This window comes from Bos grunniens, chromosome X (genome assembly GCF_055505025.1).
Source record: "Bos grunniens cultivar Pamir isolate PY7600 chromosome X, Bosgru_T2T1.0, whole genome shotgun sequence".
NCBI classification, from domain to species: domain Eukaryota; kingdom Metazoa; phylum Chordata; class Mammalia; order Artiodactyla; family Bovidae; genus Bos; species Bos grunniens.
In genome coordinates, this window is record NC_141194.1 from 52,123,983 (window position 1) to 52,150,769 (window position 26,787).

General features: G+C 41.8%; 1 protein-coding gene across 4 annotated transcripts; it reads left to right on the forward strand.

Annotated features, from left to right (window-relative positions):
- The first annotated feature begins 1,889 nt into the window (after positions 1–1,889).
- Positions 1,890–25,033, forward strand: LOC147340345 (P antigen family member 3-like). Of its 4 annotated transcripts, none has more exons than XM_086388720.1 (5): positions 1,890–2,004; positions 20,489–20,568; positions 21,042–21,180; positions 21,592–21,717; positions 24,921–25,033. In XM_086388720.1, exons 2-5 carry the CDS (start codon positions 20,497–20,499, stop codon positions 24,941–24,943), a joined length of 360 nt encoding a protein of 119 aa, XP_086244846.1. In that variant the 5' UTR covers positions 1,890–2,004; positions 20,489–20,496; the 3' UTR covers positions 24,944–25,033. The 4 variants fall into 4 exon arrangements, with proteins under 4 accessions (XP_086244846.1, XP_086244845.1, XP_086244847.1 ...); XM_086388719.1 differs by having other exon boundaries at positions 1,957–2,026; XM_086388721.1 differs by lacking the exon at positions 1,890–2,004 and adding an exon at positions 19,505–19,702.
- The last annotated feature ends 1,754 nt before the right edge of the window (positions 25,034–26,787 follow it).

Genomic DNA, 26,787 nt, shown 5'->3' on the forward strand with positions numbered 1-26,787 from the left:
ACAAGCCAGGATGGTGTCAAATCCACACAAACATACATGAACATATACGAATATATCAGAAATCATGACAAAGAAGGTTAATAGAACAGAAGTTGTAAATATATACCTCATATTCTGCCTTATATCAGCTTTTCATAGACATAACATTATAGCAATATAATAATGATAAGAGTGTATTAATGGGATGTACTCTTTATAGATCTACTACTGGTGACAACATGAGGAAAAATGGAAATTGGAATAGAGCAATATAGGAGTAAAGTTTCTATATCTCATTAGGATTAGTATAAATTTCAAGCTGATTGTGATACCGTAAGATGTTTATTAGTGTCATTAGTAATAAACACCTTACTTTAGAAAAGGAGAGATACACCCATCTGAATGCAGAGTTTGAAGGAACAGCAAGGAGAGATAAGAAACCTTCTTCAGTGATCACTGCAAATAAATAGAGGAAAACAATAGAATGGGAAAGACTAGAGAGATCTTCAAGAAAATTAGAGATACCAAGGGAACATTTCATGCATATATGGGCACAATAAAGGACAGAAACGGTATGGACTTAACAGAAGCAGAAGATATTAAGAAGAGGTGGCTTAGAATACACACAAGAACTATACAAAAAAAAAAAAAAGATCTTAATGATCCAGATAACCACGATGGTGTGATCACTCACCTGGAGGCAAAGATCCTGGAGGGTGAAGTCAAATGGGCCTTAGGAAGCATCACTATGAACAAAGCTAGTGGGGTAGCTTTTTCACCGACTTCATGGACATGAGTTTGAGCAACCTCCGGGAGTTGGTGATGGACAGGAAGCCCTGCCGTGCTGCATGCCATCGGCTCACAAATAGACACCACGTAGCGACTGAACTGAACTGAAGTTGTTTATGGTAGCCTATAGCTAAGGAAATAACTTAAAAATAGTGGGAAAATCAGTAAAGAATTTAAAATGGTACACTCGAAAATACCCATTTAATGCAAAAGAAAGCAGTAACATGAGGACCATAGAACAAAATGACATGAGACAGAAAAATATATTGGCAGATGTAAGTCTGTATCAACATTAAATGTGAATAGATAAAACAATATGACCACAAGGCAGACATTGAGACCAGTTTAAAAATAAAAACAAGATCAGTAAAATAAAAAATATATATATATAAATAAAATTCAGCATCCAAAAAAATAATAAAAACAAGATCCAACTGTATGTTGTCTACAGAGGACACAGTTTAGAGTCTAAGATATGTAAATTACCATGTATGTGAGTGTGTGTGTGTGTGTGTTCAGTCGCTCAGTTGTATCCAACTCTTTGGGGCCCCATGGACTGTACCTGCCAGGACCCCTGTTTATGGAATTTTCCAGATGAGAATACTGGAGCAGGTTGCCATTTCCTACTCCAGGGTATCTTTCAAACCCAGGGATCCTACCTGAGTCTCCTGCATTGGCAGGTGGGCTCTTTACCACTAGCGCCACCTGGGAAGCCTTATATGACCCAGCAATTCTACTCCTAGACAATTTTATCCAAGAGAAATGAAAACATGCTCACACAGTGGCCTGTACTCAAATATTCCACACATGTATTCCTAGTAGCCACAGGTAGAAACAACCCAACTATTCCATAACTGGTATACAAATGAAAGAAAAGCAAAAGAGTATACCTGTACAAAGGAATACTACACGGTAATAACAATAATAATAAAAAAGAACTAATGCATGCAACAGCAAGGATGTGTCTCAATGCCCAGCATAGATAAAATGCTTTCAATGTTCTCTGTGACGACAATGATCCCCATAGAGATGTAATCTTCAGTTTATGAAGACTTTTTTCTGAATCCAAAATTGCTGCAATCTGTGGGGTTTTCACCCTAACCTTGCCCTTCTGCCCTTTTCGGATCCTCCTGGAATGGTCCACAGACATCTACATCTGCTGTTACCCAATCCCACCAGCAAGGGGCGCAGGAGATGAATCAGTTCTGTCCTGGGACGTACCACTGAGGAGATGCGGTAAGACCACCCACTCTGAAAGGTACCATTGGGAGAGGGCGTGTGACAACAGAGAGAGGGTCCCCTTACACCGCGTCGGGCATGGACCGCAGTACCCTGCGGCGGCACTCATGGCGCCCCTGGGCCTATCCCCATTTGGTCCTCTTCATCTTCCCACTGCTTTCGAATCGGAGTGGACACAGGTATTAAGCAGAAACTTTCTTCGTCTCGTTTTCAATTCCACCCCTTCGTTGGTGGGACGACTACGGAGCCAGAGACTGGCTATCGGTTTGGTTGTGGCGTCAGGGAAGCGTTCTGGGGAGTGATTGGCCACCGCGTGTTGCCGGCACTGTGGTCGCAGAACCGGAACTGAGGGCGAGAGGCGCCTGTGTACGCGTGCGCCTGCGTTGGCGTGCGCGGCTTTTCAGAGCATACAATTTTCCTCCGAGTTTTATTGCTTTTCTAGAAGGGGTCTAAAGCTGCCCTGGTTAGTGGCGATGTTTGGCGCAGTCGCTGGCTGTGCATGGTGATGGCGTTTCAGTCTTGTTCAGCTCTCGCTCAGTCTGGATACTGTGGCAAAGCAGGGTCATTCACACAAATGCATGCAATTCATGTCCAGGGAGAGGTCCCTGAGTTTGGTGTCTCTCCCTCGAGAATAACCTGTATCTGGCAGCTTGGGATCGTGTATAGCTACGTGTGACAACACAGGTGCTGATTGGGTACATTTGATCTCCATGAGCCTTTGGGCCGGGTTGTGAGTGATGGGATATTTGATCTCAGTGGATTTTGTGAACCATACTACAAAGCCTCTAGGATGTGTGCCTGTATACCGGGATGTGCATCTTTGGAGCTTGCTGCCTTTTCAGTCCCTGGGTGTGAGATCTCTGTGTAGGCGTCTGCACCCCAGAATGTGAGATCACTGAGCTTTTGATTCTGGGTCTAAAGTTGTGATGCCTCTGTGCTGCTTTAAGGATGGGTCAGTGTAAAGGTGTAAACTATCAGTTGCTTGTGGATCTATGCACAGGTTGCAAGTTTTTCATTTGTCTGGAAACTTTATCTTAAGATTATATGATGTTCTTGGGTTATTAAAACTTCTGTCTTTCTGTTTAGGGGGTTTTGTGTTAGGTCGGTAAGTGTCCCAGTGGTTTGGGAGTCAGTCTCCATGATGTGAAGTATCTGTGCAGTTCTCATTTGTTTCTGTCTGGAAGACTTTGGTCTGTTTGGAGGGTCTTTGTCACAGTGTGTGTGGTTATGGTCTCAGTTGTGTTTGAGGGTCTGAGACTCGTGTTGTGTGCTCTCTGTGCAGAGATTCAGTGAGCTCTTTTTGGTGTCTCTGGGTATCTATCTGAGCTGTTTGGAGTCTTTGTGTTAGATATAAAACCCCTTATGTTCTTGGCTGTGGGGGCTCTGTCTGGGAACTGAGGATTTGGAAGCTGGCAGATGTGATTCTGAAGCCTGGAACCTGACATGCTGACTGTGTTGTTGAGTGTATCACTTGTCTCCTGAAACTCAGTTTGTATCATAATTAATACAATGGGGCCAGTGACCATCTTGGAGGGTACCTGTGCATGTTAGCAATGTGTGTAAAGGGCCTGGCTCCAGACTCTCCTTCCGCAAATGTTTTCTGAACACCTGCTGTAGACCTGAGCACTATTGGAGGAGTTTGGGACAGGACAAAACCAACCAAGTCTCTCATTTCATAGACTTGGTGGTCAGTAAATAATCAAGGGTGGCAGGAGCTATGAAGAAAGATATTGCTAGATCAGGGGAAAAGGTGTATGTAGGTATGATGTTATTATTTTATTCAAGATAATGAGGGAAAGACTCCCTGAAAGATGGCAAGTAAGCAGAGATCTGGAGGAAGTAAGGGAGCAGGCTGTGGGGTTACCTAAGGGAAGAGCATTCCAGGCAGAAGGAACAATAAATGCAACAGTCCTGGCATGGAAATCTACTTGGCGTGCTCCTGAATGTCAAGGAATCCTGTGATGTGCTGGGTTTGGCATGTAGCTCTCATTGAAAGGGGCCTGGTGCTGCTATTTCTGTTTCTCCCACAGTTTGTGGTCTTCTGCATTTCTTAGATGAAGGACTCAAGGCTCCAACATGTGCCCTGCACCTTCTCTCCTACCTATACTTGAAATTAGAGTGAAACCTTCTGGTCCATCATGAGAGACAGAGAGCTTCAGTGTACCAGCTACAGGGATGATAGCATCCACGCTGAATCTCAGCCAAGCAGTGGACATCAGTTATAATCATGGGATTATGAGGCATGGGAATCACGCCTCAAAACATTGCTCCTCTTGATGGAGGGCAGGGCTTAAGAAGGAGAAAGGAACTGAGGCAAAGGAGAGAGGCAGGAAGGGGAAGCTGGAGGACAATGAGAAAACAAGTGGTTTCATCACATTGCTTGGATTTGGCCCATTTCACCTTGATGAAATGATTGGACTAGGAAATGTGGAATCTGTAACCTATTTCTTTCCTGATATTGGTAAGTTTTGTCTTTAGTTATCTTTTTTTTTATTCTTGTGGGTGGAAACTTATGATTTCATATTGACCTTTTGAAAGAGCCAGCTTTGGGTTTTGTTGATTATCTATATATTTTTTCTAATATCTGTTCTGATCTCTATTTTCCTTATTTTGCTGACAGTCTCACTACCAAAGGGGTTTAATAAAGTCCCCGAGAGTTTCCCAAGTATAGTGAAATCTCACAGATTCTAGGGCACTGTTGTAGCCGCACTGAATGAGATTCACTGAGTGTAGATCATGGAATCTGCACTTTTTAAAAGAATTCCTCAGTTCATTGACATGGACAACTTGTCTAGGCACTACCAGAGCAGAAGCACGGTCTTATTTTGCCTACTGCCACGCTCTGTCTTCATTGAGAGCATGTGACAGGGGTTTCCTGCCTTCTCTGATGCACAAACCCAAGACCTCCAGTCTAGGAGACTCACTGACATGCTGTCTGCTGTTCTGAGGAGGCTCTTGTTTGTAGACCATCGTTTCTACAAAACATCCTGATTCCAGTCTTGTCAAGCCTCCATTTGAAAGATTTCTGAAGAAATCGGATTTCCATTTAGTGTGCATTTCTATGATGTAAGATCAATTTTTGTTATGTGGTAGCTGTTATTCTACATATTTTGCTGTAGCCGTTGGATCTTACCCTTGACTGAATAAATAAATACATCCAGAGTTTTCCACAGTGTGTCTAGACCTGTGGCTCCCTTACTGCTGGGCGACACTGAACAGGTTATGTAGCTCCTCTGTGCCTCATTCCTCTTTTAACCACATGGAAACACTAGCTTCAATTAAATTTAACTACTTCATGGGGCAGTGTAGACCACTGACCATGTTAAGACATGAGAAATTGTCAGGACAGTACGTGCCATGTGGTACGTTCCAAGTCAGTTCTAACTGTTGTCATTACTGTTGTTAATATTATTGCTGTTCCACATTTCCCTGGAGATTGTTCCAGAGACACAATGTCAAGACCACCTTTGACACACTGCATGGACCTTGCACTATCATTTCAGGCCTTTCAGGGCCTCAAGAATGGAGTGTATGAGGTATGAGGGGGGGTTTTTGTTTGTTTTTTTTTTTTTTTTTTAGCACAGTGAGTATCCTGCTCTTCTTATGGGGATATTGTGAAGCTTAAAGGAAATATTTGGGTTTCATCATGTGCTCGTATGAAAAAGTTTAGTGAATATTCTATGTGAAGTTAGGCGTCTAATGACCTCTTCATAGGATTTGCATCATGACGGGAAAGCAAGTGACCACTGGACAGTTATAGAACATGAGTATATAAATTTTAAAAAACATTGCCCAGGGAAATTAAAAGGCCAAGAAACCTTATCACATGGCCTTTTTTTGCCATTATTTTTATCAAGTCTAATTCTCAATCAAATTCTGAAGATCTGAATCTGATGAAGATATGAAAATGTTAGTAGTCAAATGATCATCAGTAATGCTTTATTTCTTGTGTGGTTTTCACATTTCCAGTTTTGTTGTGTTTCTTATTTCTTCCACTAATACTCATGATTGTTTAATCCAAGGGTGATGATATGGATATTTTCCGAGGTAAATCATGAGGAGATATTCAGCTGTGTTTTGGGATGGAGAGTCTGAAGACAGGGGCACAGATCAGAGACGACACAGATCAGTTGGGATTGGGGAGGTAAAAGCATGGGGGCAGGGACAGGGGGATATGAGTACAAGCAGAAACGGAAGTGAAGAGAGACAAGAAGAAAAGCTCACCCTTCTGGATCGTGCTTAGCTCTCCATAGGTACACAATGTGCATATGTACTCCATATGTACTCAAAAGTCTTTGAATACTCATAGCAAAATTTAAGGTGAGCATTTTTAATGCTATCATCCCTTTCTGCAGTTGAGGAGCAGAGACACACAGATGTTAATGGGTGAATGCATTTGCACAAAGTCACCTAGCTGGCAAGAGCTGAGTCAGATTGGTGCCCAGGCCAGAGAGAAACAGACAGGTGTGGTATCTGACTCCCAGTCTGGAATACAGTGCAGTGTCTAGTCTACTGTGGGTCAGAAGGCAGATCAACATGTCCATCCACATGAAACACTATGATGGATCTGCATATGGATTGAACACAGTTCCTCCTAAGTGCATGAAAGTCCGTGGGGTGTCATGTCAACATGCAAAAATCACAGAGAACAGTTCCTAGTCCATATCAAGCTCTAAACATGTATTTGCCGTGACAGACATTAGTGGAGCACCCTCATCATTCTGGAAAGTAGCATAACCATAGAAATAATGTAATGATAAACAGAACAACAAATACAATATCATGAAGACATTACCTCGCCCATCTCCTAATTTTCTTAAATGCTGATTTGACCTGAAATGCAATACACCACGTGTTAAATTTTTTTTCTCTTAAGTGTGGCATTCTAGATAATTTCCAAATAACATTTTATTAGTATTTTAATTTGTTGTATCTTCATTGTTACATAGGCAGTCTTTCTATTATAATTGAAAGATGGACTTTCTGAAAACTCGTTCTCTTCAGGTATCTTGAGGTTTCAGCACAAAAAGTTGTGTTGGTATCCCTGCCAGGTGAAAACCCAATCGGCACACTGAAGTCAGAAGTATGATTTTTGGTACAGTAGGTAAGGGGCTGTAGGGGAGGAGAGAGGTCCTGATGGAAGGTTAGCTAAGCCTGCAAGTGTTGTGAAAAAGGTCACTGACTCTATAGGCCCAAACCAAACAACAAGTCACAGGTCCCTAGGAAGACACTGGTGTTCTATCCACATAAATGTCTGTGTTAGGACTTGCAGACCATTGCTCTTTTGGCTCCCATGATGCAGTGGGGCAGCTTGTGACACTTATAACACAGTCCTGCTTTGACTCAGGCTGTGGATGAGAGTCACAGCCTCCCCTGCAGCACCGCCCCTTTTGTGGGTGATCTGGAGCCCTTTTTGTGATGTCTGGGAGTCTACAGATTCTGACGGGAAACGAGGAAGAAAATACATAGCACAGGGGGTACATGCACCGTCCTTGATAGAGATGCAGCTGCAGCTTGTTACAGTAACCAGTTGGAGATGAGAAGATTTGATTTGGTGACTCAAAGAAGAAATGTGGAAGTGAACTCAATGCAAAGGGAGAAAACATATTAAGAGTGGCTAAGCAGCTACAACTCCCATTTCTGTAGGAGGCAGGGTGCTCCATTACTGTTGTGAGAAGGCTCCGTGCTCTGAGCTCTGGGTGGGAGTGATGAGTGTTCTAAGGACCCGCCATCAACCCTAAGCAGGGGACGCTGAGTGTGTAAAGAGATAAGTCTGAGCCTTTAGCACTGACAGACAGAGAAAGCTTAGCCCCGTTGAGAGTGGGGCTGTGGCACCTTAGGGAAACTCAAAGGTAAGGTGGTGGTGGTGGTTCATTTTCAATCGCTCAGTCGTGTCTGACTCTTTTCACGAGACCCCATGGACTGTAGCACCCCAGGCTCCTCTGTTCTCCACTATCTGCCATTGTTTGTTCAAATTCATGTCCGTTGAGTCAGTGATCTGATAGAGCCTAGATCTGATAGACAGAGTGCCTGATGAACTATGGAATGAGGTTCGTGACATTGTACAGGAGATAGGGATCAAGACCATCCCCATGGAAAAGAAATGCAAAAAAGCAAAATGGCTGTCTGGGGAGGCCTTACAAATAGCTGTGAAAAGAAGAGAAGTGAAAAGCAAAGGAGAAAAGGAAAGATATAAACATCTGAATGCAGAGTTCCAAAGAATAGCAAGAAGAGATAAGAAAGCCTTCTTCAGTGATCAATGCAAAGAAATAGAGGAAAACAACAGAAGGGGAAAGACTAGAGATCTCTTCAAGAAAATCAGAGATACCAAGGGAACATTTAATGCAAAGATGGGCTCGATAAAGGACAGAAATGGTATGGACCTAACAGAAGCAGAAGATATTAAGAAGAAATGGAAAGAATACACAGAAGAACTGTACAAAAAATATCTTCACGACCCAGATAATCACGATGGTGTGATCACTGACCTAGAGCCAGACATCCTGGAATGTGAAGTCAAGTGGGCCTTAGAAAGCATCACTATGAACAAAGCTAGTGGAGGTGATGGAATTCCAGTTGAGCTATTTCAAATCCTGAAAGATGATGCTGTGAAAGTGCTGCACTCAATATGCCAGCAAATTTGGAAAACTCAGCAGTGTCCAACAGGACTGGAAAAGGTCAGTTTTCATTCCAATGCCAAAGAAAGGCAATGCCAAAGAATGCTCAAACTGCCGCACAATTGCACTCATCCCACACGGTAGTAAAGTAATGCTCAAAATTCTCCAAGCCAGGCTTCAGCAATACATGAACCGTGAACTTCCTGATGTTCAAGCTGATTTTAGAAAAGGCAGAGGAACCAGAGATCAAATTGCCAACATCTGCTGGATCATCGAAAAAGCAAGAGAGTTCCAGAAAAACATCTATTTCTGCTTTTTTGACTACGCCAAAGCCTTTGACTGTGTGGATCACAATAAACTGTGGAAAATTCTGAAAGACATGGGAATACCAGACCACCTGATCTGCCTCTTGAGAAATTTGTATGCAGGTCAGGAAGCAACAGTTAGAACTGGACATGGAACAACAGACTGGTTCCAAATAGGAAAAAGAGTACATCAAGGCTGTATATTGTCACCCTACTTATTTAACTTATATGCAGAGTACATCATGAGAAACGCTGGGCTGCAAGAAACACAAGCTGGAATCAAGATTGCCGGGAGAATTATCAATAACCTCAGATATGCAGATGACACCACCCTTATGGCAGAAAGTGAAGAGGAACTAAAAAGCCTCTTGATGAAAGTGAAAGTGGAGAGTGAAAAAGTTGGCTTAAAGCTCAACATTCAGAAAACGAAGATCATGGCATTTGGTCCCATGACTTCATGGGAAATAGATGGGGAAACAGTGGAAACAGTGTCAGACTTTATGTTTCTGGGCTCCAAAATCACTGCAGATGGTGACTGCAGCCATGAAATTAAAAGACGCTTACTCCTTGGAAGGAAAGTTATGACCAACCTAGATAGCATATTCAAAAGCAGAGACATTACTTTGCCAACAAAGGTTCGTCTAATCAAGGCTATGGTTTTTCCTGTGGTCATGTATGGATGTGAGAGTTGGACTGTGAATAAGGCTGAGCTCCGAAGAATTGATGCTTTTGAACTGTGGTGTTGGAGAGGACTCTTGAGAGTCCCTTGGACTGCAAGAAGATCCAACCAGTCCATTCTGAAGGAGATCAGCCCTGAGATTTCTTTGGAAGGAATGATTCTAAAGCTGAAACTCTAGTACTTTGGCCACCTCACGTGAAGAGTTGACTCATTGGAAAAGACTCTGCTGCTGGGAGGGATTGGGGGCAGGAGGAGAAGGGGATGACAGAGGATGAGATGGCTGGATGGCATCACTGACTCGATGGACGTGAGTCTGAGTGAACTCCGGGAGTTGGTGATGGACAGGGAGGCCTGGTGTGCTGCGATTCATGGGTTCCAAAGAGTCGGACGCGACTGAGCGACTGAACTGAACTGAGTCGGGGATGCTATCTAACCATCTCATCCTCTACTTCCCCCTTGTTTTACTCAACAGGCATTACAAGATTCTCGAAAAGGTCTATCAGCTCTTAAGCCTGAACAAATACAAATTAGAAAGGTGGTTTTACAAAACAGATTGGCCTTAGATATTCTGACAGCTGCATAAGGAGGAACTTGTGCCATTATTCACACCCAGTGCTGTACATATATACCTGATATGAGCACTGCTGCTGCTAAGCCACTTCAGTCGTGTCTGACTCTGTGTGACCCCATAGACGGCAGCCTAGCAGGCTCCCCCGTCCCTGGGATGGAGAATCCCAGGGCAAGAACACTGGAGTGGGTTGCCATTTCCTTCTCCAGTTCAGGAAAGTGAAAAGTGAAAGTGAAGTCGCTCAGTCGTGTCCGACTGTTCGAGACCTCATGGACTGCAGCCTACCAGGCTCCTCTGCCCATGGGATTTTCCAGGGAAGAGTACTGGAGTGGGGTGCCATTGCCTTCTCCGTGACATGAGCACTAATGTTACTCATTTTACTAAACACATGAACAAGATGATTCAGGCTATGGATGCTCCTGAAGCCTCAATTGCCTCACTTTGGGACACGTTAACTAGTTCCCCATGGTGGAAAACTATCTTGATTACAATAATTCTGATTGTTCTGTTTTTGCTGTTTGCTCCCTGCACCGGTAACTATGTAGCTGGATTTGTTTCTAGTCGCATGAAGGTTTTTAAGTTACAAATGTTTACTCAAACTCCTGCGCCTGCTGCAGCTTCCTCCAGCTACGATTTGGGACCCCTGGATCAGAGACCCTCAATATGAGGGTTAGGACAATATGTTGCCTCACCAATTTTGGGACACTGCCCCTTATCAGCTCGGAAGCAGTTATGGAATGAAAATGATGCCCCTTTCCCTAGGCAACATAATTCTCCTAAAGGAAAAGAGGGGAATGAGAGGGAACAGGCAGGAAGGCCAGGGGTTTCCAAACAGAGGAAATAGGCTGCAAGTGTCGGACACTTTTTTCTCTCTCTCTTAAGCGGCAGGAGGAAACAAACTAGTGTTATATTTTTTCCCCTTCTCTATACAAATATAAAAAGAGATTTCTCTTAAAATTTTGTGTTGCCATAATGACACCTGCTTCCACCTGAACTTAAGTTTTCTGAAACCTTGGGCTAGCCAATGCATTTTTCTTATGGAAATGCTTGTCTTAAGCTATGTTAATGTTCTATGCATTTACCCTAGACTCTGTCTTTAAGGCGGTTCTGCCTAAAGGCTCAGAACCCACTTGACAAACCAGTATGTTAAACTCATACCTTGTTCTCCTAATCTACGTTAATGAAACTATATACTTGTATGGAAATCTGCCTTTCTTCAAGATTCAAGTCAATCGTTTTATGGCCCAGGATGACTCACCTGGCGCCAATGTTATCTCAAAATGCATGTTGTGGGTGAGGGGCCTGGTGCCATTCTCTGAGTTTTGAGACATTGCCTTTCTTTAATTAGCAGACTGCTAGTAGCTATATAACATCCAGCTAAAGACTAGCAGGGGGCACTCTTTCTGCCCCTTCTTCTGATGTCTATGTCAGAAGCTTTCTCTATCTCTTTTATACTTTAGTGAAACTTTATTACACAAAAGCTCTGAGCGATCAAGGCTTGTCTCTGGCCCCGGAATGTAGTTTTCTCCTCCAGAGGCCAAGAATCCCACCGTCTTTCATGGTTCAGCAACAACCTTTCACTGGGAAGGATTGAAGGCAAATGGAGAAGGGGAAAGTAGAGGATGAGATGGTTAGATAGCATCACCAACTCAACAGACATGAATTTGAACAAACTATGGCAGATAGTGGAGGACAGAGGAGCCTGGGGTGCTACAGTCCACGGGGTCTCATGAAAAGAGTTGGACATGACTGAGTGATTGAAAACGACCTTGAGAATCTATCGGACAGCAAGGATATCAAAACAGCCAATCCCAAAGGAAATCAACTGAATATTCACTGGCAAGGCCTATGTGGAAGCTGAAGCTCCAATACTTTGGCCACCTGATGGGGTCGCACAGAGTCAGACACAACTGAAGCGACTTAGCAGCAGCAGCAGCAGCAGCAGACATTAGACGTCCTTTATCAGGAGGTAGCCATATAACCTCATATCATCCCATATTTGATAAACGTCAGGTAAAAAGCCACTAGATCTAGACCCATTTACCTTATGTGTAGCGAAATAGTCATTAAACCAAGACAATGTATAATCAAAATTAAAAGCCACGTTATGTCCATAGTGAAAGTACAAAGTGTTGCACCAGTCCATCTTAGGGTTGTTAGATGTCATCAGATTAAGAAGAGGCATCACATGCGATTGTTGTCGAAGGTATTCACAGACTTGGAGATAGTCTTTTCCTTGAAATGGAGGTGTACACCATAGGAAGCCTTCCACTGATGAAGAAGGGAGCACTCTGCAGACCCAGCAGTTACACTGATTGTGGAATGCAGCATAGGAGTGAGCCCAGGACAGGAAGGCATTGTCTTGAGGATCAAACGGCAAACTCAGGATTTTTGGAGTCAGCAGATGTAGGCTCACACAGATTATCAGGCCCATCTGAAGAGTACAAAGTCAGAGCATAGAAAGTAAAGACATAAAATGACGTGACTTAGTTCTGGTCAGGGTGCCACCTCTTAAACTCGAGTGTGATGCACCGATGAATCAATTCCTGGCACTTTGACAGCTGTGGGAGAAGAAAGAATAACCTGGTAAGGGCCTTCCCAGAGGGGTTCAAGGGATTGGCCCCCAGATCCCAGTGTTTTTATCAGGACCTCAGTTCTTGGCTGAAATAGAGGCTTGCTTGACTCAGAAGCTGAGTCAGGAGTCACCTTCTGGAGTTCCATTAATGCCTGTTGAAAAGCTGAGAGCTGAGTTACATAATTAGTTAATTCTAAGGGTTCAGGGTCTATAACAAGGTCTGTGCATAGGAAAGGCCTTCCATAAATACATTGAAAGGGGGAAAGCCCCTCCTTTTGGGGGGCAGTCCCAGCCCTCATTAAAGCTATGGGTAGAACTTTAATCCAACTGTCCTGTGTCTCTTGAGTTAATGTGCACAGATGTCTTTTGATAATGTCGTTAGCTGTTTCAACCTTTCCTGAGGGTTGGGGTCTCCAGGAACAGTGTAAGTGATATTCTATTCCTCGAGCGTCAGACATCCCCTGAGTTAGAGCCGCTTTAAAGGTGGAGCCATTGTCACTCTGAAGCCTCTGTGGCAGCCCAAACCTGGGGATAATTTCCTGGATTAAAATGTTTATAACCTCCTTAGCCTGTTCACTATGACAGGGAAAAGCCTCAATCCAAACAGTAGAAGTATCCACCCAAACTTGTGAGCAAGAATATCCATTAGGTTGTGGCATATGAGTAAAATCAATTTCCCAGTCATCTCTAGGATATTTTCGATTTTGTTGTAATCCAGATTTTGCTAGCTTTCCAGTCTTTGGGTTATTTTTCTGAAAAACTTAACATCTTTTGATAATGTCCTTTAAATTTTTCATTACATTTCTACCTTCAAACAAATGAGAAGCCATCTGGTAAGTACTCTATTGAGAAACCTATATGCAGGTCAGGAAGCAACAGTTAGAACTGGACATGGAACAACAGACTGGTTCCAAATAGGAAAAGGAGTACGTCAAGCCTGTATATTGTCACCCTGCTTATTTAACTTATATGCAGAGTACATCATGAGAAATGCTGTGCTGGAGGAAGCACAAGCTGGAATCAAGATTGCTGGGAGAAATATCAATAACCTCAGATATGCAGATGACACCACCCTTATGGCAGAAAGTGAAGAGGAACTAAAAAGCCTCTTGAGGAAATTGAAAGAGGAGAGTGAAAAAGTTGGCTTAAAGCTCAACATTCAGAAAACGAAGATCATGGCATTTGGTCCCATGACTTCATGGGAAATAGATGGGGAAACAGTGGAAACAGTGTCAGACTTTATTTTTTGGGGGTCCAAAATCACTGCAGATGGTGATTGCAGCCATGAAATAGAGAGGGTAACAGGCAGGAAGGCCAGGGATCTCCAAATGGAGGAAATAGGCTGCAAGTGTCAGACATTTTTTATCTCTGTTAAGCGGCAGAAGGAAACAAACTACTGATATTTTTTCCTTCTCTTTACAAATTTCAAAGGAGGTTTCTCTTAAAATACTGTGTTGCCATAATGACACCTGGTTTCACCTGAAGTTAACTATTCTCAAACCTTGAGTTAACCAATGCATTTTTCTTATGGAGATGTTTGTCTTAAGCTCTGTTAATGTAGTATGCATTTACCCCAAACTCTGTCTTCAAGTCTGTTCCACCTAATGGCTCAGAACCTACTTGACAAACCAGTATGTTATACTCAGACATTGTTCCCCTAATCTATGTAAATGAAACTATTTGTATGGTAATCTGCCCTTCTACAACATTCAAGTCCATCATTTTATGGCCAGGGATGAATCCTCTGGTGCCAAGATTATCCCAAAATACATCTTATGGATGAGGGGCCTGGTACCATTCTGAGTTTTAAGACATTCTTTTCTTTCATTAACAGACTGCTAGTGACTATATATAATATCCAGCTGAAGACTAGCAGGGGGTACTCTTTCTGCCCCCTTCTGATGCCATGTCAGAAGCTTTCTCTGTCTCCTTTATACTTTAATAAAACTTTATTACACAAAAGCTCTGAGTGATCAAGCCTCGTCTCTGGCCCTGGAATGAATTCTTCTCCGGAGGCCAAGAATCCCAGCGTCTTTTCCTTCAGCAACAACTTTTCAAAAGTAAAAGACGCTTACTCCTTAGAGGGAAAGTTATGACCAACCTAGACAACATATTAAAAACAGAGACATTACTTTGGCAACAAAGGTCCGTCTAGTCAAGGCTATGGTTTTTCCAGTAGTCATGTATGGATGTGAGAGTTGGACTGTGAAGAAAGCTGAGGGCCGAAGAATTGACGCTTTGAACTGTGGTGTTGGAGAAGACTCTTGAGAGTCCCTTGGACTGCAAGGAGATCCCACCAGTCCATCCTAAAGGAGATCAGTCCTGGGTGTTCATTGGAAGGACTGATGCTGAGGCGAAGCTCCAATACTTTGGCCACCTCATGCGAAGAGTTGACTCGTTGGAAAAGACCCTGATGCTGGGAGGCATTGGGGGCAGGAGGAGAGGGGACGACAGAGGATGAGATGGCTGGGTGGCATCAGCGACTCGATGGTCATGACATGTGTTTGTGTGAACTCCAGGAGTCGGTGATGGACAGGGAGGCCTGGCGTGCTGCGATTCATGGGGTCACAAAGAGTCGGACACGACTGAGCGCCTGAACCGAACTGAACTGACCTGAAGTACTCTCTACAGCTAAACGAAATCTCTGGTGTAAACCCTTAAGAATTTTCCATTGAGTATTTTCAGGAATTATTAATCGTCCATCCTCAGACTGTAGCCATCCTTTATCAGTAATCTTTGCTCCTCTTTTCTCATATCTTTCTAATTCTTCCTCACTATATTGTGGGTTTTCCTGCTCCAGGGGACCTGTCCAGATCAAAGGCATCTGCAGTGAAGGGGTTTCCTAAAGTGCTGCTTTTCTGGTTTGACAGTCAGCCAGCTGATTACCTTCAGCTACTTTACTCCCATCCCTGCTGTGCCTTTTGCAATGCGTAATGGCTACTCCTTTAGGACAATATATAGTAGTTAAAAGTCTCTGGATCTCTCTGAAATGCTTAATAGGTTCTCCTGTTGTCCTTTTAAACTGTCTTTCCTTCCCTATTGCAGCATGAGCCTGTAAAGTCAAATAAGCATACTTAGAATCAGTGTAGATATTTGCTCGCTGCCCTTTGCTTAACTCTAGAGCTCGGGTCAGGAGAAGGCGATGGCACCCCACTCCAGTACTCTTGCCTGGAAAATCTCATGGACAGAGGAGCCTGGTAGGCTGCAGTCCATGGGGTCGCAACGAGTCAGACACGACTGAGCAACTTCACTTTCACTTTTCACTTTCCTGCATTGGAGAAGGAAATGGCAACCCACTCCAGTGTTCTTGCCTGGAGAATCCCAGGGATGGGGGAGCGTGGTGGGCTGCTGTCTATGGGGTCGAACAGAATTGGACACGACTGAAGCGAGTTAGCAGCAGCAGCAGCAGCAGAGCTCGGGTCAGAGCCACAAGTTCCGCTACTGAGCACTGGTTCTCTGGGGGAGAGATTTTGCTTCTAAAACCTGTTCAGCAGTCACCGCGGCATAACCTGCATTACGCTTCCCATCCTGATCACCAGCATCAGGGTCTTTTCCTGTGAATCAGCTCTTCCCATAAGGTGCCCCAAATATTGGAGCTTCAGCTTCAGCATCGGCCCTGCCAGTGAATATTCAGTTGGTTTCCTTTAGGATTGGCTGTTTTGATATCCTTGCTGTCCGAGGGATTCTCAAGTGTCTTCTCCAGCACCACAAACCAAAAGCGTCAATTCTTTGTCACTCAGCCTTCTTAATGATCGAACTCACACATGTGTACGTAACTACTGAAAAAGCCATAGTTTTGACTATACGGACCTTTGTCGGCTAAGTGATGTCTCTGCTTTATACTATGGTGTGACATGGGCTTCCTTGGTGGCTCAGTGGTAAGGAATTCGCCTGCATGGGTGTACCTATGGCTGATTCTTGTTGATGTTTGACAGAAAACAACAAAATTCTGTAAAGCAATTATCCTTCAATTAAAAAATAAATAAAGTGGCAAAAAAAAAAAAAATCTCCCTGCAATGCATGGGATGCAGGAGTCATGGGTTTCACCCCTGGGTAGGAAGATGCCCTGCCATGCCCCATGGGAGGAGGGCATGGCAACCCACTTAAGTATTCTCACCTGGAGTATCCCATGGACAGAGGCACCTGGCAGGCTATGGTCCATGGAGTCATAAAGAGTCAGACACGACTGAAGCAATGAACATGCATGCATACTAACTTTGTCATGGTTGTTCTTCCAAGGATCAAGTGTCTTAATTTCATGGCAGCAATCACCATGTACGGTGATTTTGGAGCCTCCAAAAGTCAATCTGTCCGTGCATCCACTTCCCCCCTTCTGTTTTCCGTGAAATGATAGACTGGATGCCATAATCTTATATTTTTGAATGTTGACTTTTAAGCCAGCCTTTTCACTCTCCTCTTTCACCCATATCAAGAGGTTCTTTAGTTCCTCTTCAGTTTCTGACGTTAAAGTGGTATGATCTGCACATCTGAGCTTGTTGATATTTCTGCCAGCAACCTTGATTCCAGCTTGTGAGTCATCCAGCCCAGCATTTCCCATGATGTGCTCTGCATGTAAGTTGAATAAGCAGGGTGACTCTATACAACCTTGTCTTGCTCCTTTCCCAATTTTGAACCAGTCCGTTGTTCCATGTTTTATTCTAACTGTTACTTCTTAACCCTCATACAGGTTTCTCAGGAGACAGGTCAGCTTGTCTGGTACTCCCATCTCTAAGAATTTTCCACAGTTTGTTGTGATCCACACAGTCAGAGGCCTTGAGGTAGTCTAGTCAATGAAGCAGAAGTAGATGTGTTTCTGGAATTCCCTTGCTTTCCCCATGATCTAACGAAGGTTGCAATTTGATCTCTTGTTTCTCTGCCTCTTCAAAACCAGCTTGTATATCTGGAAGTTCTCGTTCCATATACTGTTGAAGCCTGGCTTGAAGGAGTCTACTAACCGGAGGCTTCAGAAATATGGGACAATCTAAGCTTGAGAAATTGGAGCGTATGAATGAAGCCCAATAAGAGAGAGAAGAAGGGGATTCTTTCCATGTTGTTAGCAAGCTGGACAAGGGCTAGAACATACTTTCAAGTTCTTGTGTAGGACAGTAGCCTTTATCTAGAAAGTCATAAACAGTTCTGCAAATGTAAGAGAGAGAGGGAGAGGGTGGTGAGTGGGAGACAGGCACCCTGAGTGGATGTGAGAGACCCGTTAGAAGGGGGTTGACAATAAAATTGAGGGGAGCTTTGGACTAGAGCAGATGTGGTGGACATGGGAAAAAGTCGATGCATTAGACATTTTTGAAGTAGAATGGACAGAACTCAGCAAGAATATTGACTTGAGGTGAAGGAGAGGGAATTGTAAACCTGGTTAAGACCAAGTTTCTGTGTCCTGTCATAAGGGTACAAAGGTGTCATGGGGAATCCTGGAAGTTGGCCGGGTCTGGGAAGAATTTCAAATAAGATTTTTATGTTTATGAGCTCAAGGTCTAGATGGATACAATAACCAGTATTTACATACTTAAAAGATCCTTTTCCTTTTTAAAAAAAGTGAGAAGTATTGAGATATAATTTATATACAATAGAAGTCAATGCTTTAAAGCATTACCATTTGTCAAGTTTTGACATACGCATACTATTGTGTAAATGCTACCACAATAAAAATGTAGAAAACGTCCCACTGGTTTGAAAATGCTTCCTTGGGCTATTTGCATTCAGACTCCTTCCTCCAGTCCTATACCCTGGCAACCACAGATATATTTCTCTGCCTATAGTTGTGCTTTTCCAGAAATCCATTGACATGAAACCATATAATACATAGCTTTCTGTGTCTGACATCTCTCATTGGCACAGCTGAGATGCATCCTTGCTGTTACATGCATTAGTAGTTCCTTTTCAAATGACTGTGTAGTGTTCTTTTGTACGAGTATACTTTTTTGTTTTTCTTTCATCTTTATACCAGTTGTTGAATAGTTGGGCTGTTTCTAGTTTTGGCTATTAGGAGTACATGAGTAGAATATTTGAGTAAAGGTCCTTGTGTGAACATGTTTTCCTTTCTCTTGGGTAAATTTAAAACTCCTAGTAAGTACGAAAATTCCTGCTATAATTGAAAAAGAAGAACGTGCTACTGGAGAAGAGTGCAGAAATAGCTACAGAAGGAATGAAAAGGCTAAGCCAAAGTGGAAACAATGCCCAGTTGTGGATGTGTCTGGTGGTGAAAGTGAAGTCCGATGCTAAAAGAACAATACCGTAGAGGAACCAGAGGTATATTCAGAGAAACTAGTTACCAGTTCAGAGATTTAAATGTGCAGTGCACCAAGCAAAAAGTGGAAACAGAGGCATCTATTTATGTACTTATTCCATGGAAGTGAGTAAAGCCATTGGGAGTATGACAGAAAACCCAGAAGCAGAGAAGGAAATGGTTCATCCAAGCATGCATAAAAATAGATATTTAAAAACGTAATATCTATTTCTGTCATGACTGTCTTTCTGAGACACATTCTCCACTAAGGGTAACCTGGGACTACCTATCACCACAGTTTGTGGATGCATAAGAAAGACTGCAGTGGAAGGAAAAAAATACAGTCTTCAAGCCCCTTTTTCATCCTCCAGAGACCCTGCGGTTCCAAGACTCTACCTCAATGGCAGGAAAACCGCAACCTGCACTGCACATGCCCAACTCAGTGAGCATGCGCAGTGTGTGCGTGCACATCCGTTGCTGCGCATGCGCCTTGGTGCGCATACGCTTTCCTGAGCGTTCTGTGAGGAGCGTTGGGCCTGAGACGGGTCTGTTTATTCAGTCCCGGTTCTTTCTCACTACTTGAGACTCACCAGGTAGGTTCACAGGTCTGTCCTGTCTGGAGTTTAAGTATGTGTGCGTGTGAGGGGGAGCCAGCGAGTTTCGGGCGGGTCGGGCAGTGAGATCTGGGGCCTTTGAGGAGGAAGGCCCTCAAGGTAGTCATCTTTCTCCTCACAGGTGTCCCGACGCCATAGTTCTTGCCTTGGTGGCGGGAGAGGAAGGGCAGTGGGCAGAGGAGGGCAGGGGGTAGGATGATGGTGGGGGGAGACTTGGGGGTGCTATTTGAGATATTTAGTTCATTGGGGCCCTGGAACTGACGACAGAGCACAGAATCTGGGGCCGGCAGTGGGACCTGGGCAGGGGTTGGGGTGGGCGATTAAGGAAAGGCCTAGAAACCGGACTGCAGTGGGGTTGTGACTGTATTGCGGGTTTTGTGGTAAGGTGCCAAGAGAGAAGTGGACCGGTTGCTCTGTATGCAGCCTCACCTCAGCCCCAGACACTGAGAAAATCGCCATAGTCAGGCTGTAAAGACTGAGCCTTTCTTTGTGTTCCAACTGAATTCCAAGCGAGTTGGGGAAAATAGGTCTGGTGAATAGGAGTGTGACATGAGCAATAGTCCTGAGCTTTTGAATTCCTAGCAGTATTTCACTAAAGATCTTTATGATGGAGAATTCTGTTGTGAAATCAAACGTCCTCACAAAAATTCAGCCTTCTTGTGTACCTTAAGGTGATTTCTCTGCCAGCTTCGCAAAGACACAAATGGCTTTGCAAAAGACTGTATTTGGTGTAATTGAAATGCTTGTACAGTCATACTTAACCAGAGTTTTCTTTTGAAAGTATTTTCACATTAAAAAAAAGTAAGTCAGCATAAGGTCATAAAAGTGATCAAATATAGCTGTACTCTTAAATACATTTTCCTAATCACAATATTCTGCTTTCAGGGAGAAATATGAGTGGGCAAGTGGCATCAGCATTGGGACCTACAAAGCAAGATTGCTCCCAGGTGGATGAACCTGTGGTTGTGAGTAACCTTACCATTTGGTGTTTTCTATTAGCACAAGTTTATTTTTGAGAAAATGTTAAGTAGTACAGATGCGGTGATAAAGGTCTTCGATGCTGATAAAGGGTGACACTTTGTCTTAGGAAGTAACATTGATCCAGATATATTATAGTCTGGTGTTGCCTGGATTATTATACTGTTAAATTCCCTGGAAATGTGCCCAGTGACTCCCTCCTCCTGCTTATTAACAACAGGCTGCATACTTCCATCCCAACATAGATTTAAATAACTTCCAAAGTCTTTCTGGGTAACTCTTATTGGGAGCTAACTCTTCTCTGTGGGAAGAGTAACTTTATTAAAAGTAAGTACATAGAATTCTGTTGGGAAAATGTTGTTAGGTTTACTTATGATCAGATATATCTATGTATTATGTATATTTATGCTATTAGATGTATTAACAACAAAAGTTTTTATTTGCATGCACGCTCTACTAGGACCAGCAACCCAGTGTTGAGCAACCTCAACAAGAGGAACCACCAGCTGAGATTCAGGATATCACACCTAGAAAGGAGGAAGTACATGGAGAGGATCCAGTGAATTGTGATGAAGAAGAGGAGAAGGATCCCTTTGAAGGTAAAGTGTATCTGTGTGTCATGCCTTAAGACATAACCAGTAGAAGAGGAAAGGAAATATTAGAAAAGGACTTCAGACAATTCCTAAAAAACTGAGGAGAGTATAGTTTGCAGGTTAGTGTGGTCGCTCAAATTTTCCCTTGTTTTCAAGACAAAGAGAAGGGGGCAACTAAGGTGTCTGAGGACAACCCTGGAAAAGGAAAATGGTAATAACAATCGGAAAATTCTGCTTTCCTTTTTCTCCAGCAAAACATTCCCGGAATAATGCTCCTGAGGTTCTTATTCATCACATTTTTAGCATACTAACCTAAGGCTTTTAATTCATAACACCGAGGGAATGAATATCATCATTCCCTTGTTTATATTGTATGCTTTACAGCTGAATTGATGCTTTTTTTTTTTTTTTTTTAAGATTCTGGCCTGGAAGCTGATCTCCAGCAATTGGCTGTGGCAGAGACTGGGAGTGAAGGTGGAGATGGTCCTGATGTCAGGGAGGAGTTTGCATCAAATATAGAGCCTGTTGAAATGCCAGAAGCAGGTATGTCGTCCATTCAGAAAGTAATTTATGTGGTTTCTGTTTTTCAGAATATTATATCTTTACTAATATAGACAGAACATTACTATTATTTTAATAACAGAGTTCCCATATTCTTTGAAAGAAAGTTCAGACCCCAGATGCCTGAATGCCTGACTTAAAGACTTTCAAATAAAGAAACAGACAGGATCAAAGCCATATCGAATTGAAAATAGGAAACGGTTTTCTTCTCTTGAGTATAAGTACTTTAAGCAACAGCTAATAATTTTCAGGTTCTTTTATAATTTCTGCTTGTAGCAAATATGGAATGCATTTGTAATAAATATCAGTTTATATGAAATAAGCTTAGGCATCCAAGTAGGTTCTAGTACCAGCTTTAGCATAATGTGTGTGATTCTGTGAAATCCCTTAACTTCTAAACTCAACTTTACTCATGTAAGTTGTGAATTCAGAACAGATACACGAAGATGCTGATTTTTCAATGCTAACTTTGCATTCTCTGATTCTCTTTGATGGAAAGCATACAAGAATACTCTGTTTTGTATGATGTATTTATCATAAAATATCATCTTGAGTCAAATTATAACAGGGGAATTGAGATTTCATTTTCTGACGGGGGACACATGTACACCTGTGGCTGATTCATGTCAATGTATGGCAAAAACCACCAGAAGATTGTAATTAGCCTCCAATTAAAATCAATTAATTATTTTTTTTATAAAATGAGCCAACATTCTGCTTGATGTATGTTAAATTCTCTCAAATTCTGAATTCTCTAGCTCTTTAAAAAATAGTTGCATTTTAAATCCTTTCCCCAGGGAAGCATGAAATGACTGAATAATAAAATGGCCAAAAGGCAGATGTGAGTAAGATACATCTGCTAAGCACACTACCTGCCCCCACGTTTTTTTTTTTTTTTTTGGTGGGGGGGAGGTTGCTTATTTTAATTGGAGGATCATTACAATACTATGAAGATTTTGCCATATACCCCACTCTCACTCTTAAAGAACTAATAAAAATCTGAGCCTCATGATATAATCATCTCTTAACCGTATCAAGTATGTTATTTTTCCTCTTTGATACATGAGTTTAAAAAGTTTTGAAAGCCAAAAATTGTAACTCTAGTTCTTCCCGTGTAATCAACGTACTATCTTTCACATACCTGTTTTCCAACTTGCTGACAATAAATTGCATGGTTCTGATTTTAAAGAAGGAACTTCATAATTAGGGCAGATTTTACTATGTATTAGCCTTCTAAATACTTTCACTTTACATTTTTTTTTCCATTCCATTTGAACAATTAGATGAAAATACAACTTTCGGACGACTTTCAAGTAACTAGAGATCATGATGAAAATGTTTTCATAGAAAAATCTTATCCCTAAATATGTGTGGTATTTAAAAAGAAAAATACATAAATTACAAGGTACATAAATACAAAATCCTACATCCAATATAAAAGGTAAGAAAAAGAGCAACAGAATAAACCTAAGGGAAAAGGAAAAAAATACTTATTAAAAGACAGGTATGAAGTGTTAGGAAGAGGAAAATAAACTCAACTAATAAATAAAGACAATGTGCTAGTTTACATAGATTTTAACATATATATATACACACACACACACATTTTTCAATATTCTTTTCCATTGTGATTTATCACAGGAGATTGGACATCAGTTCCCTGTGCTGTATAGTAGGACCTTGTTGTTTATCCATTCTGAATGTAATGGTTTGTATCTGCCAACCCCAAACTGCCAATCCATTCCTCTAGTTTACATCATTGTGAAGCAAATGGACAAAGCCCAAGTACACATAATTAGAAATATGAACAAGACACTGCTACTGCTGCTGCTAAGTCGCTTCAGTCGTGTCCGACTCTGTGCGACCCCATAGATGGAAGGCCACCAGGCTCCCCTGTCCCTGGGATTCTCCAGGCAAGAACACTGGAGTGGGTTGCCATTTCCTTCTCCAGTGCATGAAACTGAAAAGTGAAAGTGAAGTCGCTCAGTCGTGTCCGACTCTAGCGACCCCTTGGACTGCAGCCTACCAGGCTCCTCCATCCATGGGGTTTTCCAGGCAAAAGTACTGGAGTGGGGTGCCATTGCCTTCTACACTAACCGTTAGTATAGTACAGAATTAAAACAATACAATCTGAAACTCAAATATTTTGAGAATATTGATGAAATGGCTAGTAGGGTAGAAAAACATATTATTTAACATACCCCACAGTAACTAAATAACTAAACATCACAAATACCGTGGATGAACTTTTGAAATTGGTCAGAATTTTGTCTCAAAAGCCATTATCATTTAGAAACAAAAAAATTTGCTTTTCCAGATTTTCTTTCTCTCCTACTTGCTTTACTCTCTCACTCATACTACCTCTTGCTCTCCCTTTTCTTTTCTCCTTTTTTTCTTTCTTTTTTTTTTTTTTTTTTGGTGTGGTTGTGAGAAACAGTCCTTTTTCTGCTTCACATTTTGATGTCACCATGTTACCAGTGATAGTAATGACTTAAAATTAGTGTCACATATAATGTATTATACCAACTGGAATGCTTTCCAGGGTGAAAAGAAACATTTAGAATTACATGAGGGCCACAGGTAAAAAAGGGGACAAATGTTTAACCGACGTAAAACCACCATATCAGGGATAAATTAGAACAAATGAAAATGTGTACACTTTTGCACAGTAGAGAAGAAACAAATGTAATACTGGCCTTTTTATTTACTTCACTTAAGCAGTAACAGAGATAACAACTGTTTAGCTATCCTATATTCGGAATATTATTTCAAACCAACGCATTTAAATGATACTTTTTTGGGATTTTTTGTTTCAGTTTTTGTGTATTTTGTTCTCCTTTAGGGTGCTTTTTGTTGTTAGATATTTTACTGAATGTGTACACAGTTTTGCCTTCTACTGAAAACTACCTTCTGATAGGCTCCATTGATTTCATTTCTTCTGAACTCAGTGTTCTTCTTTTCTTGTATAACTAGGAAGAGTAGTGTGTTTTTAAAAATACTGGTAATGTGCCTGAAAAGTCTATAAAATCTCTATAGAGGATTAACTGAAGGTAAGCCAAAGGGTCGCCCTTAGTGTTCCTGTTTTAGTCCATTTTATAAAACTACAACTGCAGTGAACTTTGTATACCTCTCCTGTCATCAAAATAAAGTTCTGCTAAGTAACTTTTTTAATGTTTATATTACAGGTGAAGGGCAACCATTTGCTTGAAAGAAGATAAACTGAAACCATCTATGCTGTTCTTATGATGTGTATTTGACTATTAAAGTTCGGTCAATAAAGTTTCGTTTTCTACTTGCACATTTTTTGTTAAATTTATCCCCGGGTATTTAATGTTATGGAAAATTCATGGTTTGTGATTTTTATTGTCTAGTTGAGGCTGTCTGTAGAGATAGAATGTCTATATATAGATTTTCTGTCCAACAATTCCTCTAAATATGCATATTAATTCCACAAATTGAGATCTAGATTATTTTTGCTTTTCAAAATATACTATTATATTTGAATATCAACAGTTTCTACTGGCTTAAACCTTAAACCTGTCCTCATTTTGCAGCATTGAACAAACCTGGGCAGAATAGTCTTGACTAAAGCAGGTGATAATCGGCTTTTTTCCCAATAGGAAATGAAAAATCTTCTCCATTTCAACCTGTTTACGTTGCTTTTTTGTAGATATACTTTATCAGAGTAAGTTCCATTCTATTCCTAGTTTGCTGTCTTGAATATAGATTAATTTTCATCAAACACTTATATTTCATCAATTGTGATGATCATAGAATTGTTTTCCCTCCATTTTTCTATTAGTGTGGTGAATTGCATTGGTAACCTTATACATTTAAACTACCCTTGCACTTCTAGGGTTAAAAAAATTGGGTCATAACATATTCTTTAGGTGTAATCTACATGTTAATGCATATACATACATATATATACCCACACATAAAAAATTCATAAAAGCCTTTGGTCTTCTCTTGAATAAATGGGTTTACAAAATGTGCTACCCAAATCTCATACGGTGTCCCTGATGAAATCATTGACAGAGAAACATTTTTAAAAACTTAATATATTTGTATTGTCCTATAGAGAAATGGAATGCCAAAGCCATTGTTAAAGGTTGTAGGGAGACAGGAAAAAAACTGCTGTCAAATTCCATGGCAAATGGCACAGCATATCTTTCACACATTTCTGACTTGCCTTCCAACCTTTTTTGGGTGCAGGGAGAGAGCAGCCACAAACATCTTTTCTTCTCCATGACGTCCTCCATTGGCTTGATAGTCACGAGATCTCAGAAGCCCTCCAGTTGTCTGTGAGTGTGTGTGTGTGAACCACGTAGTCGTGTCCAACTCTTTGCAACCCCACGAACTACTGTAGCCCGCCAGGCTTCTCTGCCATGAAATTTTCCAGGCAAGAATACTGGAGTGGATTGCCATTCTCTTCTCCAGAGGATCTTCCCAGCCCAGGGATCAAACCCTGGTCTCCTGCAGATTCTTTACCGTTTGAGCTATAGGGAAGTCCTCCAGCTGTTTGATTCCTCCCTTATATCCTTTTTATTAACATAATAACAAAACGCTTACATCTCTGAGCCCCCATCTGCATCCTCATGCACCAAAAAAATATATTTCTGCAACAAAGGACCTATTCAGACTTCACTCTGCTTAGCGAATAACAGGGGATTATAAATAGCAGCTGTTGTGCCCTTATAGAGGTATGAAAATCCAGGTCCAAAAGGATTGAAAATGGGAGGTTCAAATCTACCATGAGACAGTATCCCATCTTAACAAAAAGTATGTGAAAAAGCCCCTAGGTCATGGAGCTGTCTGACAAAATTAGATCCTAGCTAGAAGAAAAGGGAAAGGAATGAGGGGAACTTCGTGAGACAAAATGACTTGAGTCTTATCTGCTCTGTCTCCTTACTGGCTATGACATGACATAACTGGGCTTCCCTGGTGGCTCAGATGGTAAAGAATCCACCTGCAGTGCTGGAGACCTGGGTTTGATCCCTGTGTTGGGAAGATCTCCTGGAGGAGGCCACGGCAACCCACTCCAGTATTCTT